Source organism: Macrobrachium nipponense, chromosome 6, assembly GCF_015104395.2.
Source record: "Macrobrachium nipponense isolate FS-2020 chromosome 6, ASM1510439v2, whole genome shotgun sequence".
In the NCBI taxonomy this organism is placed as follows: Eukaryota; Metazoa; Arthropoda; class Malacostraca; order Decapoda; family Palaemonidae; genus Macrobrachium; species Macrobrachium nipponense.
In genome coordinates, this window is record NC_061108.1 from 127,055,213 (window position 1) to 127,072,007 (window position 16,795).

The 16,795-nt window shown below is 34.9% G+C and overlaps 1 protein-coding gene across 3 annotated transcripts in view; it reads left to right on the forward strand.

Moving 5' to 3' along the window:
• The window catches only part of LOC135216158 (uncharacterized), a 111,994-nt gene that overhangs the window by 73,654 nt on the left and 21,545 nt on the right, over positions 1-16,795 (forward strand). For all 3 annotated transcript variants that reach the window (XM_064251271.1, XM_064251269.1, XM_064251270.1), the window contains exon 5: positions 2,403-2,553. In XM_064251271.1, the coding sequence (XP_064107341.1) occupies positions 2,403-2,553 (151 nt within the window). The remainder of the gene's footprint in view (positions 1-2,402; positions 2,554-16,795) is intronic.

Here is a 16,795-nt window from a genome sequence, read left to right on the forward strand (position 1 = left end):
GGTTTAAAGGTAATTATAAGGCCCTTATACTGTATTTTATATATATATATATATCTATATATATATATATATATATATATATATATATATATATATATATATATATATTATTAAAATCACCATTATAGTAGGGTTAGTTGGAATTTTAAGTTCTTTTTCAGTTGAAAGCCACAAAAGAAGTAAGGGTCACAGAATAGATTTGTTAAGCTAAAATTGTTGCTCTTTCTTTTTGACAAATACTAAAGCCATATCACTGTAGAAAGTAATTTTTCACCATAAATTAAGGAGCCCTCTTGCATTTGAGGAAAAATGTGTTGGATATTTCAACTGAAATTGAAATATTTTTAAAAATAAACATACTGCCTTGCCATTTAGTACTGAATTAGATAAAGTGCTCATAACTGAAGGTGAAGTTCAAGTCAAGTCACTCAAGGTAGGGTGTAGTTAGCTTCTTATGAAAACTGAAGAGTATTTGTGTTTGCAATCATGTTTGAAGTACTGTACGTAACTGGTAATTTAGTCTTTGTCCCTTGAAATAATAATTTTAAGTTTATGTAACGTAAAAAAATTTTTAAGCATACTGTTTAAATTTGGTGTACTATGTCTTGACATATTTAATTTTAAGGATTAGTTCCTCAAAAGTTATATCTCTTGGGTTATATCTATAGCAGAGATAAAAAAAAGTTTTACAACTGAAACTCTATTGCAGTTTGAGTAATTATTTCATTTTAGAACATTACATGTTTTAATAGTGTTCACATCTACTTCAGCTAGTTTGTAATTGAGAAACTACAATTATATTGGGGATATAATTTCATCATTAGAAACTTGAATGATTTCTCTTAGATGCTGATCTATTGAGGGGTCTTAGCATTATTCTCGGTAATATTTTTTTTACTTACAGAATTATCAATTATTTTTATTTGAAAGTTGGTAAAGTGAAAAGATCAGCATTCTGTAGTTCATTTTGTGAATCAGGAAAAGTTACTTTTGGATAAAAATTTGCTTCATCACAACCCCATTTATCTTATAGTGCTTTATTTCTGTGGGTTATGAAATCCCAATCTCACTTGACTTGTATTAGTCAGGATTCAGAAATCCTTCACTATGCTATGTTGTCCTGTGTACTGGTACTGCCTCCTCAGTTGCTCTGGTCAACAGTGTTGAGTTCCCACGAGTGCCTTCTCCCAACAACAGTTCCTTCATTTTCACTCACTTTTCATATTTTAATTTTTTTCCATATTCATTATTTTCACTGTTCAATAAATTTTCAAATAACTCGTATTAGGTCATCATCTTATTCTGCCACCCCTTTTAGGGTAGCTGTAAGTACATCTAATTAATCTTAGCATTGGTGGTACATTGTCCTTAGCTTATTCTTTGTATATATGTAGTCTTAAGCTATGTTTTTTTTTTATGTAGGGCTTGACTGCTGAACACTTCAATGTGTCAGATAACACTCATTTTCATTAATTAATGTTTTCTTTAACACATTTTTTTTTAACTGGGTTAGAAAGTTTCTATTCAGTGGTTGTTGTGTCTTACCATATGTTGATTTTAATATTTTTTGTTGAGAGTTAGTTGTATCCTCCAAAGAAGTGTAGGCGTGAAAGTCTTGGCATACTTGCTAAGGTTGGCTTGGGCAAGCTTGTAATTCTTCTATGGCCTGAGGTGAAGGTTCATATCTATTGTGTGCTGCATGTTGGCCAGATGTGTTCTCTGCAGCAAGCTTGAAGTGCGCTGCAAGTAGGAATATAATCAAGTATCATTTTTCTCAAAAGAGAACTTACAAACACTGCTTTGAATACTTCAGCCAATGCCTTTTCTGATAACTTGTTCTCAGGTTTTCTTCCATGTCACATACCCCTATGTTAAATACAAGAATTAATTTGTTGGATGAGTTGCCGCGTGTGTGAGAGATAGAGGTTGTGAATCTTCTTGTCAAGACTTTGGTATTTTGTTCTACCTCAGGGACAGGCTACGAATTGGTCTCCTACCTAAATAACAGTTCAGCCAGTTAATGAATTATGAGGTTGTAATGAAACTAACTTTATCATAATTTTTCTTTTATGCAAACCCCTTAGTGATACAGAGCTCTGTGCTCTTTTGTACCTTAGAAAAATTAAGACTAAGTGTTGACAGTACCACTGAGTATCACAGCACATGCATAGTGAAGGAGATCTAGAGCTTGATAAGCATAAGTCCAGTGCGACAGACTTCTACAACCATGGGAATAAGGCAGTATAACGATTAATGGGTTTCCATGTAAAAACTCATGTAAGAAAGCATTATATTTAAGTTGATCATTATTGATCCTGAAATACAGTTTCATATTTGTCATTATAAAAAATATATTTTTTATTTAATGGTATGTTAAAGATGTTAATTTTTTTTTCTTTCAGGGTAAACAATCTCGACGCCACCTTGCGACAGTTGGGTTATTCCTCTGCTCAGATCAACCAGTCAACGTTAAATTCTTTAGCTAGTGCAACTGTTGGAAATTCAAATTTACATTCTTACAATACCAGACAATCTACAACAAATACACATCATGTTAGTATGATTAAGTTATCAGTTGTACAGTAATTAGTTTTTTTTTTAATCAGATTGAGCAGAGAAAGTAGACCTGGGTTGCAATAAGTTAATTGTTCCAATACAAATGCAGATAATTATTTTAATGTATTCTTAAAGTACCACTCTCACTGTTGGTAAGTTATTAAAAATCCATGTAGCTGCATGAGAATGTAGTGAGTAGTGGTCAGAGGTATGGTGGCTCATTATTGGTGTCTTATGCTGTTAAAAGAAAACAAAATTTTTTTTTGCCAATTTGGCTCCTTAGGAAGGGGTGTTAAAGTTCATCTACATATATAGTAGTGACTGTAATTTAATCTGCAATGAGTATCAGGGTGTTTCTTTTTTGTTGGCTTTCTCCCAATAAATGTTTTTAATTTGTGGGAGTCATGGAAACTTAACTACTGTAAGTTCCACGTCACTCGGTTAAGTTATGTCAATTGACTTGAGTATTGCAGATATAATGGAAGTACTTATTTTGAGTGTAGTGTCTTTCAAGTGCTCATTGTGGGCTGTCTTGTCAAATATTCATTGTAAGTACTATATTGTCCTCACTTGAGAGGCAGATGTGCCCCAAGAATAACTGGAGATCATTCAAGAAATAGTTGTTATAATGTGTTTTTGTATTTTGAGTTGCAGAAAATGGAATGGGATCTAGAAATGGAACTAATAGGTATACAGGATTTCAGAAATAGTTGGGTATCCTTTTAAGTTTACTTACCCTCTTACTTGTATTACTGCTAGTTGTTGTATAGAGAATAGTGAAGGGGTGGGAAAAAATTTATAACTGGCTCTTATGTACATGTATTTATTGCGAGTTTTTCAGTTAACCAGGTTATACTATGATTTGATTATCAGATAATTAGGAGTCAGTGTGGATGTATTACTGTCTAATGATGAATAGTGTAAAAGGAGACAACAGACTTGTGAATTTGGCTTACGATAAATATGAGTGCTGGAAAGTTGAAAGCAGTTAACTGAGAGTTAGTATTGTGCACCAGTGGCAAAAAAAGCCATTGGGGTGATACCAGTCAAGCAAAAGCTGCGTTGATGTAGATTACGCCAACCTCGTGTTTCGAGTGCAGCCCGTAAAACAAACATGCACATACAAAATTTTGTAGGAACAGTTGGCGCTCAATATAGAGTATGAGAGATAATCAAGTGTCTTTTAATACAAATAATAGTTCGAATTCCAAGAGGACATCTACTATACTACCTGGTTCCATTGTCTGTTATGCAGACAATTGCCTTCTTGTTTGTTTACAACTTTTAGGATATACATCTCAGATAACAACAGAATGGATGAATGTAGAATATTACTATCCAACATTTGAATTTCCTGTCTAATGTGATAAATGAGAACTGTTCTTCATAAAACACTGATCAAATTCATTGAAGTTGGTTGCAGTTGGTGATCTTTTCCTTTATACTTTCTGTTGAAAACTGGAGGGTCCATTTTTTCTAAGAAGTTTTGAACTTCCTTAATACTCAGTATGTCATTCTTCTGCTTTTACTCAGTTGCATCCATTGTACGTTGCACTGCCTTGTGAAAACCATGCATATCAGTTTTGTTTTCTTTCTCACTTTTGAAATACTCTTGGACATTGTACTATATAACTTCTAGTGTGTAAGCACTTAATTCCTGTTGTGGGGAAACTTCAATCTTAAACCATCACACTTGGGTAATAGTGATAAGCTGCTTAACCTTCCTAACCTGAGACAGATATAGCAAAATGTATGCCAGATATACAAGTTTTCTTGTCTTAAGTTAGATTTAATGAATTAAATTGGTACAAAGTGGCAGCATAGGAACCTACTCCATGTTTCACAACATTTTTTACAGAGTATAGGGATGAACATTCCTTGAGAACATGATTACAAGCTAAACTTATCAACTTACTACAGATCCTTGTACGTTGATATTTCATGCAGTGATGTATAAAGACGCTCAAGAACGCTTCCATACATGTACAACCTCACTATGCTCTCACTGCCTTACTCGCAGTTCTTGTTGAAATTTACAGGTGGAATGCCCTGCAGTATGCAGTCCTGTACATCATATACTAACTGTATAAGTGATATCCTTGAGGTGATATTTTTGGTTTTCCCCAGTGTTGTTAATGCTACTGCTTTTAATTGTGTTTTGCAAATAACTTCCTACATGTTACTGAAGGGTCTTTTCTTTGTTCATTCAACTCTAGTTCCACTATTATCTTCTTTTAACATTTTCTTAATAGTAGATATATTTTCCAGCCGTACTGACTCCTATACATGATTTAGCCTAATCGTGAGGCAAAAGTACCTCTGAATTCAGTATTTCATGGTTATCACTATAGCCTCAGTAATGTAAGAATAATATGTAAAGGCATTCTTCTATTATTGGGGATCCGGTGTTACAGTGCTGGTCTAGTTACAAAAATCAGCGATTTTGAGTGACGACGTGTCGATTTACACACATCAGCGCCGATAATCAGGTATTGGCACCAATGCATACCTAACAGAGGCACAGATAACCAAAAATCGCTGATTTTCGGCACTTATTGGTGGCGATAAGCACCAAAAAATGGTTGATTTTCGGATATTGGTGATTTTCGGTTCTTGTCACACTGTCGGAATGGAACCCCGCCAATAACCAGTGACAGCTATATATGGTTTTTGCATGCATATGAAGATGTGTGTATATATACATAAGTAGGTATAATGTCTGTTCGGTCTACATCACCCTCCATTTTGTCGGCTATGTTATATGAGGCATATAGGTCTAAATTCAACATAGGCTACAATATTATATACCTTGTGCAAAGGTAACATAGGCCTAATGGCATAGGTTAAGCTACCATACCTACAGGTAAACACTTTCCTTGGCTTCTTGGCTAAAATTCTGGAATGTAAGGGTGGATATATCAATCTATAACAGATAGAAACATTTAAAATAAGTTATGTTAGACCCATTTCCCAGGCTAATGGGAGGAATGTCTTATTTCTTTTACAACTCACTTGAAAAACAAGAGTTGTGTAAAATTATATATTAGGTAGTGCTGCTCAACCTTTAGAAGCTGTTTTTTGACAGTGGTCCATCATTGTCTCTTTTAACCCCTTAGTGTTTAGGCCATCACCTAGATATCTTGATTCAGGAGATTAGAAATTCTTAGCACCAGCTTTGGAGGATCTTGCCCCTACAGTCTGTTTTGCATGCAAGTTCCATGTAGGATTTCCAAATATACTCCCAATTTCTGCTTCTGTAGAGTTCTGTTTCATTCTCAGTGGAGAAATTTTACTTATGTAACCTTAACTGAAGTTTTGAACTTCCAGTTCAAGTAGGTTGTGTAGATCCTCACTTGACTGTGTGCAGTTTTTTTCAGAAGTGTCTGGCAGTGTCAAGTGAAACATTTGGTAGTGATGGTTCTGAGGGAAAGGTACTATGTACTTGTTATAATTTTGAAAGGTAGTTTAGACAGTTATGCAACAAAGCCATTGAGCAATGGGCTGCCTCAGCAAGTTTATTCATATACTCTCTTTAAAGGGAGTCGTTGAGTTTGGTCCTGGTGGTGTTTCGGAAGGACAAAGGATAAGTTCTGTAGATATGTAGGATTCTCTTGTGAGTTGAAGTCTTGCCAGTTGTCCTATATTTGGACTAGGAAGTGGAAGTGTAAATGTCAGCTCTTGGCAAGTCTCAATTCTAACATAAGACAACTTCTTTTTCCCAGCTTTAACCCATTTATATATGTCTAACATAAGACAACAAGGACACAAATCAAGAAATTTGTTCAGGGTAGCAATAAACTACCATATCCTTTGGACAGAGTTCGGCAATGTGGGGCCTTTCCTCATTTTGTCGTAGGGCCAGGTCTCCAGTCAGAAAGTCTACTACACTACCAGTTTACTGCCCTCCAGTGCCAGGATCTTCAAGCATGGGCAGTTGATGCCTTTGCTCTAGAGTGGTTGAATCTAGACCTTTAGATTTTTCCTCAGTTGGCTGTTTTTGAGGAAATATATACTAAGTAGTGGACTTGCAGATCACAAGGATGATTTTGTTAGTTCATCCTTAATCCCAAATGGAATGGTTCTCCTAAATTTCTTTCCTGGTTGTACATGTTCATTGTTTTCTTTAGTCCGGGAAGGATTTTTTCAGACAGTCTTATTCGAGGATATTCCTTTAAACCTCCACTTATTTCATTTCACCTCGTGGAGATTGTCATTTGCCTGTTACTAACTAAGGGAATTTTCTAGAATGGCCAAGGAAGTAATCTTTGAACCTAGAAGGACCTCCATTGTTAGACTTATGCATCAATAACATAGGTTAATGTTTTTGTAGGTTGGTGCTTGTCTTGAGTAATATCCAGCACCCATTCAGTTTGGTACATATCCATGTATCTTGTTGTAAAGCTCTACCAGTATCTCAGATATGCAAAGCAGCTTTCTGTCACAGCAATCAAGGATCCCACTTTTCATTGCTTTCTGTTTTACATCATGCTGACTAGAATATCGTTCACTATTTAAAGTTTGGAGAGGTTTTCAATCTTTTGCTCTGGGAATTTTTTCTTCCAATCAGGATTTACGATGAAATTTAGATGTAAGCCTTCAGATGTTGACATAACCTCATTTAAGCCCTTTGATAGGGCATCAATTAAGAACTCTGAAACACATTCTTTTAGCTTTGTTGCGGCAAAGTGTATTAAGGACATTCAAGCTCTTTTTTTGGGGGGTGGGGGGGGGGGCCTGGGGCCCGTTGTTCTATTGATCAATCTCTCTCTTATCTTTCATTACTTAGAGAAAAGATGTAGAGAAGTAAGCTCTTCCCAGTTTTGGTTACAATACCTAATTTAACTGCTTTGGTAGGCATTGAAGAAGTGGCTGGCTTAATGTCCAGATTAGGCGTAGAGACTATATTAGTGACCTTCAAACCCTGTTTTGTGTTTTGGCTTTGCTGTAGTGTAGCAACCTCTCTTTTCCTTCATTGCTTAGAGGAAAGACTTAGAATTGAAAGCCCTTTCCAGATTTGGACTTAGAATTGAAAGCCCTTCCCAGATTTGTGACAGTGCCTAATTTATCTGCCTAGGTAGCAATGGAATAATGGCTGTTCTATGTCCAGGTAGAACTCATAAGGGTTTACCTGGACAGAATTAAACCTGTAAGAGAAGTAAAGAATTTATCTGTGGTGTTAGAAGGCCAAACACTCCTATGTTCTAGATGGCTAAAGTCTAGGTACAAAGAGTTGTTTCCAGAGTATTTTACCTTTTTTGGAGATAATCCTCATGGCTTCCTTACTGTAAACATGTGTTTATAGCCTTTAAAACCTTCTTCTAGAGAAGCTTGTCTCCAGCTTGCCTCATTTTTTGCAAATGTTCAATTTTAGCATGAGGTACTAAGCCTTAGTCCTATTGTTGTGTTGGGGACAAAACTGCGTTAACAGTTTCGTATTGTCGGTTACGGGGCTTATGAATCGCACAGGAGTCACCAGTACTCAACAAGAGAGTCCTTTTTTTTCCTGTAAAGATCCTTCTGACAAGTTTTGCTACGAGGACCTTACATCCTGTTGCGGTTCCAGTGTCTGGTGAAAGTACTTGCCAGCAAGGATCACAAATCAGGCAGGAATGTTCAGAAGCTTTTTTTTTTTTTTTTTTTTCTCCCCATTAAAAAAGCTTTGATTTCACTTGGCTGACCATTTTTTCTCTGGCTGCACTAACTTTTAACATTAGGTAAGATTCATTCCAAATAATTATCATTTTAATGATAAGATTAATTATTCAGATACTTACCTATATAACAAAATGTAAACATTCCAGGCCCACCTGGTGGGAAACAGGTGAATACAGGCAGACCCCAGTTACCAGTGAATGCAAACCCATTATCAAAAATAGCCTTATCTCATGCAAATGGCTCCTTAGTAGCATCACCTTGGTAATCCAATCCTGTAAGACAAACGATCTTACCACGCATAGCACTCTCTCTCACCTGGCAAGGCTTAATATTTCCATGTGGCTCAGTCATGTCTAGATGTATCCTGAGCTGTTTTTTCCAAGATCTGCAGTTTTGTTCTTTTTTTATGATGCATCATTCACCTTTTCTTCATTCCAATGGTGTTGTGGAGTTATTTTTAAATTATTAATAGGTTTGTTATTAGATTTTTGTCTTCTGAGCAGGTGGCACTACTGGTCACTATTGATGCTGTATTCCTTTGTTTCTGTATGTAACATTTGGTATTATTCCCTTGCATCTGGATAGAGCATGTTCATTGTTACATTTTTTTTTATTTTCATGGTACGTACTCTTCCTTTGGCAGTAAGTTTTAGTAATTGTAAATTCTCGTTAATACATAGTACTGGTTTTTCATGCTTGTTTTCAATAAGGGTTTACCTTTGGTTGTCCATTTTCTGTGTGGTACAGCTTTATTTATTTCTGTGCTACTTTTTCCATTTTATTGCTTATGCTTGATTAAAGGGAAAGCATTGTCATTATGATTAGTGAGTCAATATGAATTTTTTCTAATGTTTTGAATGCATGAATTTCCCATTACAGTACGGTTTTGAATATTTATGGGAACATTGCACTAAAAGTGTGTGTAGAGGTCTCCTTTTGCAGATTCTGTATGTCTTCTTTAGCTGTGAGCCCACATGTTAAGGGCCCTTTGTGTATTGGGATAAAACAGAAATTTCTCCTATTTGCTCATTTACAGCAGCTGCTTCACTAATATGTAAAAGTTTATTTTGCAAGTCAAGCATATTTATGCCTACTTTTAGGAAGATTGAGTTGGACTATCTTGCTCCTTCATATGTCCTAAAACTCGGTCATTAACCCTAATGGACGGATAGCCCTGTAGATAGGCAATATTAAACGCTATCGATTTGGAAGGAATCTGGCAGGAAAGAGGTGCCAATAGTTCTATAGCCCATAAATTCACTAATGGCAACTTTTAGACTGGTTAAAATCATGAATCTTAGTGTCTCAGGACTTCAGTTCTGCTCCTGACTTCGTGGGAAAATGTACCGCGTCTGTCTCACGCCATATTTTTTTAAATTTGCTCATAAATATACCAAGGGGTTACTGTTGGTTTTTGTTCTTGTCTTTTACAATAGTATGTCTATTGTAAATGTAATTTTGCAAAGAAATATTAGAAAAAACATGCACAAATAGAAAAAAGTTACTTAATCTTCGTTCTTGATAAATTTATGTAAATATTTTTCAACAAATATGCTAAGAATTTGTTACTGATTTTATTTCTTAAATGTTTTGATATTGTGTAAGCTGTAATTATAATTTTACAAAATAAGATTATTTATTAGAAAAAACATAAGTTGGTAGAATTTACGATTGTCTTGTAAAAGAGGCCCGACAAGGTATTGTAAATAGTTATTTTCAACTTCTCGTGGAAGATGGGGACAATTTTTTATTATTTTTTTCTTTTACCATGTGCATTTGCACATCTTCCTCTCCATTGATTTTTTTTTTTTTTTTTTTTTTTTTTTTTTTTTTTTTTTTTTTTTTTTTGCTGACCTCAGTTTATTAGACCTCAGGAGCTGCGTATTAATTTTTTTACCTGTCCACTAAGGGTTAAAAATGCTCTTCTTATCACCTCAAATGAGTCAATAATTTTTAACTCTGCAGTCTTGCAAAACTACTTAATACAGGCAGCCCCCGATTAACGGCAGAGGTTCCGTTCCTGGAACCTGATGCTAAGCAAAAATCGCCGCTAACTTAAATTCAAAAGACTTACGGTGCCCTAGACTTGTTAGCGATGCCTTAGACAGTGTCACGGCCAGATATTTTGCCCTAATATGTAATAACTCTTTAATGTCAGATTCAATTAACTTAGTGATAAATCTTGGTCTAATATGAGAGGAAGAGAGAGAGAAAGTCACCTTTTTCAGACTGCTAACATTTCCTCCATCTCTATTTATCATATTCTCTAGGTAAATTAGTTTAAAAAGTAAATCAGAATTATATAAGTATCATTAGTAACGTTATAATCGTTGCTTTAAAGCTGCAGACATAAACAACTAAACGATAACGGTTGTTTTACAAGTAGCAACAACCGAACTGAATATGATAATAACAATGTTTTATTTGCATTTCAGCCATCGTACGACAGTAAAAAAATTACCTGTAGTTATGTCACAAATTATGCTTAAATAAGTAGAACCTTTATTTGGTATGGAGAAAATATTGGCAAGGAAATATAGTACTGCCTCTGCAGTTGTAGCTGAAGCTGAGAAAACAAATTGTTCACACTGCTAATGACTTTAAATTATTGTGCATCAGCAACATGGATGCAACTCTACCGCAGATAATAGTGAAGAATAAAGTATTAATTAGAAATACTGGCCATGAAAGAACACATTTTACTGTTGGTTTCATGCCGATAACAGATTGTACATACATAAATATTGTATTACATAAAATAACATGCTCCCAACACCATCTATTAACGAAAAAATAACAGAGTTCACAACAAGACGCACATATTTAAGTCAAATTTCAACTTAAAAGCACTTCAAATAACGAAAAATAACTATTTATGCTAAGTAGAAGCAAGAAAATTGCTTTGAATAGAGTTAAATAGGGGAAAATAACCCTGCCTCTGCCATCAGCTGATTTTTCCAAACCAAATCATTGATTGCTTTGTTTTTATTTTGTAATACATACTCAGTAATATGAGACTACAAACAGTATTATTGGATACAGTGAAGTAAAGTATAACTTTTTAAAAGAGCCTAGGAAAAGATGCATATTCATCATGGTTGTATTTCTGCTCTTAGGCCTTAGGCAAATATGTCAAATAGCCATAACCAGACAACAGCGCCATCTATTAACGAATAATTAACTGTCTAGTTCATGTGTTTAAGTCAATATTCAATTTAAAAACACTTCATATAACAAAAAATAACATTGCCACATATGAGTTTCTAGAGATTAAGATTAATTTATGCTAAATAGAAGCAAGAAAATCACCCTGAATTGAGGTTAATAGGCAAAATAATCTTACCTCTGCCCTCAGCTGATTTTTCCAAAACAAACATGATTGGTTTGTTTGTATTCTATAATACAAATACTAATACAAGACTACATACAGTATTATTGGATACAGCAAAGTAAAGGATAACTTTTTAAAAGAACACAGGAAAAGATGCATATTCGTTTTGTAATTTATGGGGTGGTTTCGGCACTTATGCTAAGGCACCGATAACCAGACAATGGCGCTGTGTAAACCCTAGGGAGTGTAAAACCCATTTATTAATATATTTAAGAAGCATTGCAAAACAGAAATGCTGCTAATCGATACCGATGGTAACCGTGGGCTGCCTGTATATAATAATAATTCTAAATAACATTATCTGGAAGTTAACAAGTGATATAAATAACAGAATGATTTTGCTTGTGACAAATACCACAAATGTGCATAACGATGCAAATTATTACAAGTTGAGGTTAATGAACATTTTAAACGGAAATTAGGGGTCTCTTGTGAGCCATTCAGCATTTATTTGAAACCAAAAAAATACTTTCAGGTTAATCAATGAAATTTTATTTTTACTATATAAATGACAAACTTTTTGGGCCAACCCTGTAAGGTCTGGTTAAACCCTATGAAGTATGGTTAAACTGCTAAATAATAAAATATGTACCAAATACAACAAGAACAGTAATAATAATAATACGTACTACATAATAATATCTTAACTAATGTGGGATTTGGTGTAGTATCTACATACATTACAGCAGATCTCACTCCACATGTAGCTTTTGCTTTCATGTTATGATTAATAAACGTACAGCTCCAAAATTTGCAATATTCAATATACAAATAAAATATGTATACGTATACCCCTTTTGCCAAACTGGACAAGTCTGGAATTATGCTGGATCTGTGCTCATATAGCCATTGAAGGAAATTAATACAAAGATAAAGCGGCCATGTTTGGAGCATTTATCAACAAGTAGAGCATAACTAAAACCTGAAAATTCCCTTAAACACTTAGGTGACATCACAATAATTCATTATAATGAGTAAATGGCAGGATTTTGGGAATGGTGAAACTGACAAAAACAAATAGTGTACACCCACAGTAAGAGTATAGTAATCCATCTTTACAAAAATAATGCAGTGTTAACTAATACTTGAGTGTTGAACCCACCTTTTTAACTTGGTTAATTGTCAACACCTTGTGACCCTGTTCCTGTGTGTAGAATACTGACAACTACTGTTATTCATGGACTCAAGATTCATGGATTCGCCTATTCACTGTATTTTTCACTGATAAATATTCACAGATTATTGTATTTTCATATTTTTGTGACTGAACTGTAAAACATTTTGATAAAACTATATATATATATATATATATATTATATATATATATATATATATATCTATATATATATATATATATATATATATATATATATATATATATATATATATATATATATATCATATGGGCAGTTATAAGCGTTCAATGAGGGGTTTTAAGTATTCGCGGTGGGCTCTGGTACCCATCCCCTGTGAGTAAAGGGGGGGTGGGTTCTACTGTAGCAAGTGCTTTATATCATGAATAGTAAAAATGGTTTTGTATGAATGTCCAAATTTTAGTTATCAACAGGTATTTGAATATGTATCATATAAAAGTGTGATGGAATCTGAACATTTTCAGTTTATCCAATTGTGATTTTTTTTTGCAAAAGTGATTTAATTTACAAAATATAAACTTACACCTTTTATAAAGCAAACCCTTTGGTTATCACTGTAGGAGGTAAGACTTTCATCTGTTCTTGGGTTATATTTAGGTTTACTTAAAGTTTTTTGTAGAATCCATTTAGCCCAAAGTTGCACCCCCTTTCATTCATTTTACTTTTCATCCTTCTTACGTTCACAGTCCTTATAATTGTTTCAGCATTATTTTCAGTGCCAAATGACAGGCCTAAATTTTATATTCCTTTCTGATATAGTAGATCTTGCAGATGAATAGCTTTTACGTATTTAGAATTTCATTTTACTCTCTGGAGTTGTTGTTCTTGGCTGTAGTTATGAGAAGTCATATTGTAACACTGACTCTTTACAAAAGTATGTTTTGATTCTCTATTGGTGGGCTAACCTTATCTTGTGGGATGTAATTTCTCCAAGGTCTGTAGCTTGGGGGTTGTCTGGCTCAAGAGAATGAGCCAATTTGAATTTTTATCTAAGTGGATTTTGATTAAGTTTATTTCCATTAAGACTGTTTTGCATGTTGGTAAGATAATTTATCCAGCTCATTTTAACATTATTTATAGTTTTTAAGTGTCAAATGTAAATGACATGAAAGTTTTATCCTATAAAATAGTAATGAGCTTTGAGGTGAAGAGAGCCAAAAATACATCTTTTCCTTTTGAGACCTTATATGACTGGTGTTTTGGATGGTGCTCTGTAAGCTGGTACAGTCGACCCCCACAATTTGCTGACTCAAGATCTGTGGACTCTCCTGTTTGTGGGTTTTTCTATGGAATATATATACACATTATTAGTTGAAGATTCACCTATTTACAATATTTTGCACTGAGAAATATTCACGAATTACTATATTTTCATATTTTCATGACTAAATGCACTTTTTGTGATAAAACTACGTATTAGAATACTAAGGTATAAGCAGTTTAAGAGGGTTTTTTGTGATTGAACTATCAAAATAGGCAGTTCTAAGCATTTTTAGATAGGTGTTAAGTATTTGCAGATTTTAGCTTTTGGGTGGGTTGGGGGGAGGGGTTGCTGTTTGTGGTACCCACAAATAAGGGCTGTCTACTGTACATGAAGTATTTTGATTTGATTTTTGTGTAGTATGGAAATTTGAAAAACAAAGGTTTCAAGTATTCATGGGTGTGCCAGTAAATTTAGATCCCAGCCCTCCTTTTTGTTGTAGGTGCACAGATATCATTTTTATTCCTGCGCTGGACGATTCTTCATTTTGATGCATTGATTCTATCATGGGGAAGGATATTCAAGTGTTCTCCCTTTTAGTGAATTTATGTAGTGCTCTAAAGTTGTTGTTTATTGTTATGGTTACCTGGGTGGGGAGACCATGCTAATCAACATAAACCACATTGTGTGCATGATATCCATATCTCATTTTGAAAATTATCTCAGATTTAACACCAATTGTTTACACCAGTTTTCCATAGTTCTGTCTGTATTATAAATTGATCATGTTAGAGGGAACCATTGCTACTAGCATTTTCTGATGTTTAATGTATATGACCTTTTAAGAATTAATTTTCTGATTTGGTTTCTAATGTTCTGTTATGGAGGATTGATAATTGGTGGAGGGATAAATGGGAGTGGTTTGATGGTGGGCGTAAATGTGTGGTTATTGTCTGTTGTGGCGATCGCCAAATATGTCAGTGGCAGGAGTGTGGTCTCCAGATTTATTATATGTATTCGGTATTACCTTGGTTTTCAGCTTGGAGAGAATTTATAATTTAATGTTCAGTTGCTAGTACAGGTGGTCCCAGGTTATTGGGCGCGGGGTTCCATTCCGATGGCTTGATGATAAACGAAAATCAGCAATAACCAAAAACCAGCAATTTATGCCACTTATTGGCACCAGTAACCGGCTTTTGGCACCGATAACTGGTTAACGGAGCCTCTGTTAGGTTTGCATTGGCACCAATACTCTATTATTGATGACAATAACCAGAAATTGGCACATTTCGTCGCTGAAAATCTATGCTAGACAAGCACCATAAAACCGAATTGCTGACAACCTGCGACTGCCTGTGGTATGACAGTTATAGAGAAAAGTAGGTCTAATTCTTCTTAAATTTGTATGTATATCTTTTAAAGACTTCTTTGTCTTGTAGAGGTTTAGAACTGGCAATGATATTGAAGAGGTATTCTTGTTGGCATTACAACTGCTATTTAGACTGCATCCTTATTCAGTGTTACATGATTAGAGGGTGATCAGAAAGTGCTGTATTTTAGTGTGTGAGATAGCTTAAGATGGTAGTTTGTGTTCATTTGTGGAATGTTTCTTCCTCAACTTCATAGTTCTTGTACCAATGATATTTCTTTATATAATGTTTAGTCTTGCATATGAATGAAGTGTTATGAGGAGATAATTATTCCTCCTCTCTTCTTTTGCTGTTTGGGGTGTTATTTTTTAATTTTCACTGTTGGGAGGCCATAGCTAAGTTTGGGAGGATGGGGATGGGACCAGTGGGAGTTTCAGGTGAAAATAGAGAAATGGTAGTGGAGGGAGGATGTGAGAAGACATGGACTAAAATTTCCGTCACTACATTGTATGAAGAATGGTACGGTATTGTGCGAAGTCTGGGCATGGCTCTGGGTGATATTTTAGGCCCCTTCCCTCTTATTGGTACGCGATTCTTCATACAAGGAAATATCTTTCTTTAGAAATGTATAAGTCCCCTATAAGTATTTCTATAAGGAAGATGTGGCTGTCAGTGGTTGAGAGAGGATTCCCTGGAAGCAGGGAGGGAGATTGTGTTGGATGAAGTAAGAGGATTGAGGAGGAGGAGTGGAGGTTTGTATTAAGTGACCCAAAGTAGTAGAGGCTTTGGGTTTATAGCATTAGGAATTTGAAACTGGGTGGATGGTAGTAGTGGCCACTGCCAAGAGTGCCGGGCGTGCATGTCAGAACCTTAAGGGGATAAGATTTAGTTGGTAATTTCATGGGAAAAATCTGCTTGTGGCAGTAAAAATGTTAAGAGTAATTTTCAGTGGTCACTAGACCTGGAGTGCAAAATTGCATATTTTGGTTTCTTGCAGTGTGGGAATGACAGTATTAAATATCTGTAAGATGGTTTTTCCTGTCTTGTATTTGGTGATTATATGGTGAGGGGTACCCCCCTCATATCTGGTGATACTATGAGGCAGGTTATCTATGGGGTTGGTAGTGCTATGACAAGTCTTGTATATACAGTGGCTAAATGGAAAGTGCTACGAATAAATTATATCTTTTAATGAAAAGTCAAACCTCCTGTGTAGTGATTCCGTTATTAACAGTTGTTACAAACCCCTGGGGTAGGATGAATGTTGTCAGTTGATACCGTTGATGGGTATGTTATAGTCACCATATTTGTTACCACGAATTCACTTTTTTCAAGTGTGTTTTTTTTTTTTTTTTTTTTTTTTTTTTTTTTTCCCATTTGTGTTTGGTCCACTAAGCTCAGTCATCTTGTCTAGCTTTCTCAGGAGCACACTTTTGTTATGCTTTCAGTTTTTTAAGTTGAACAGTTT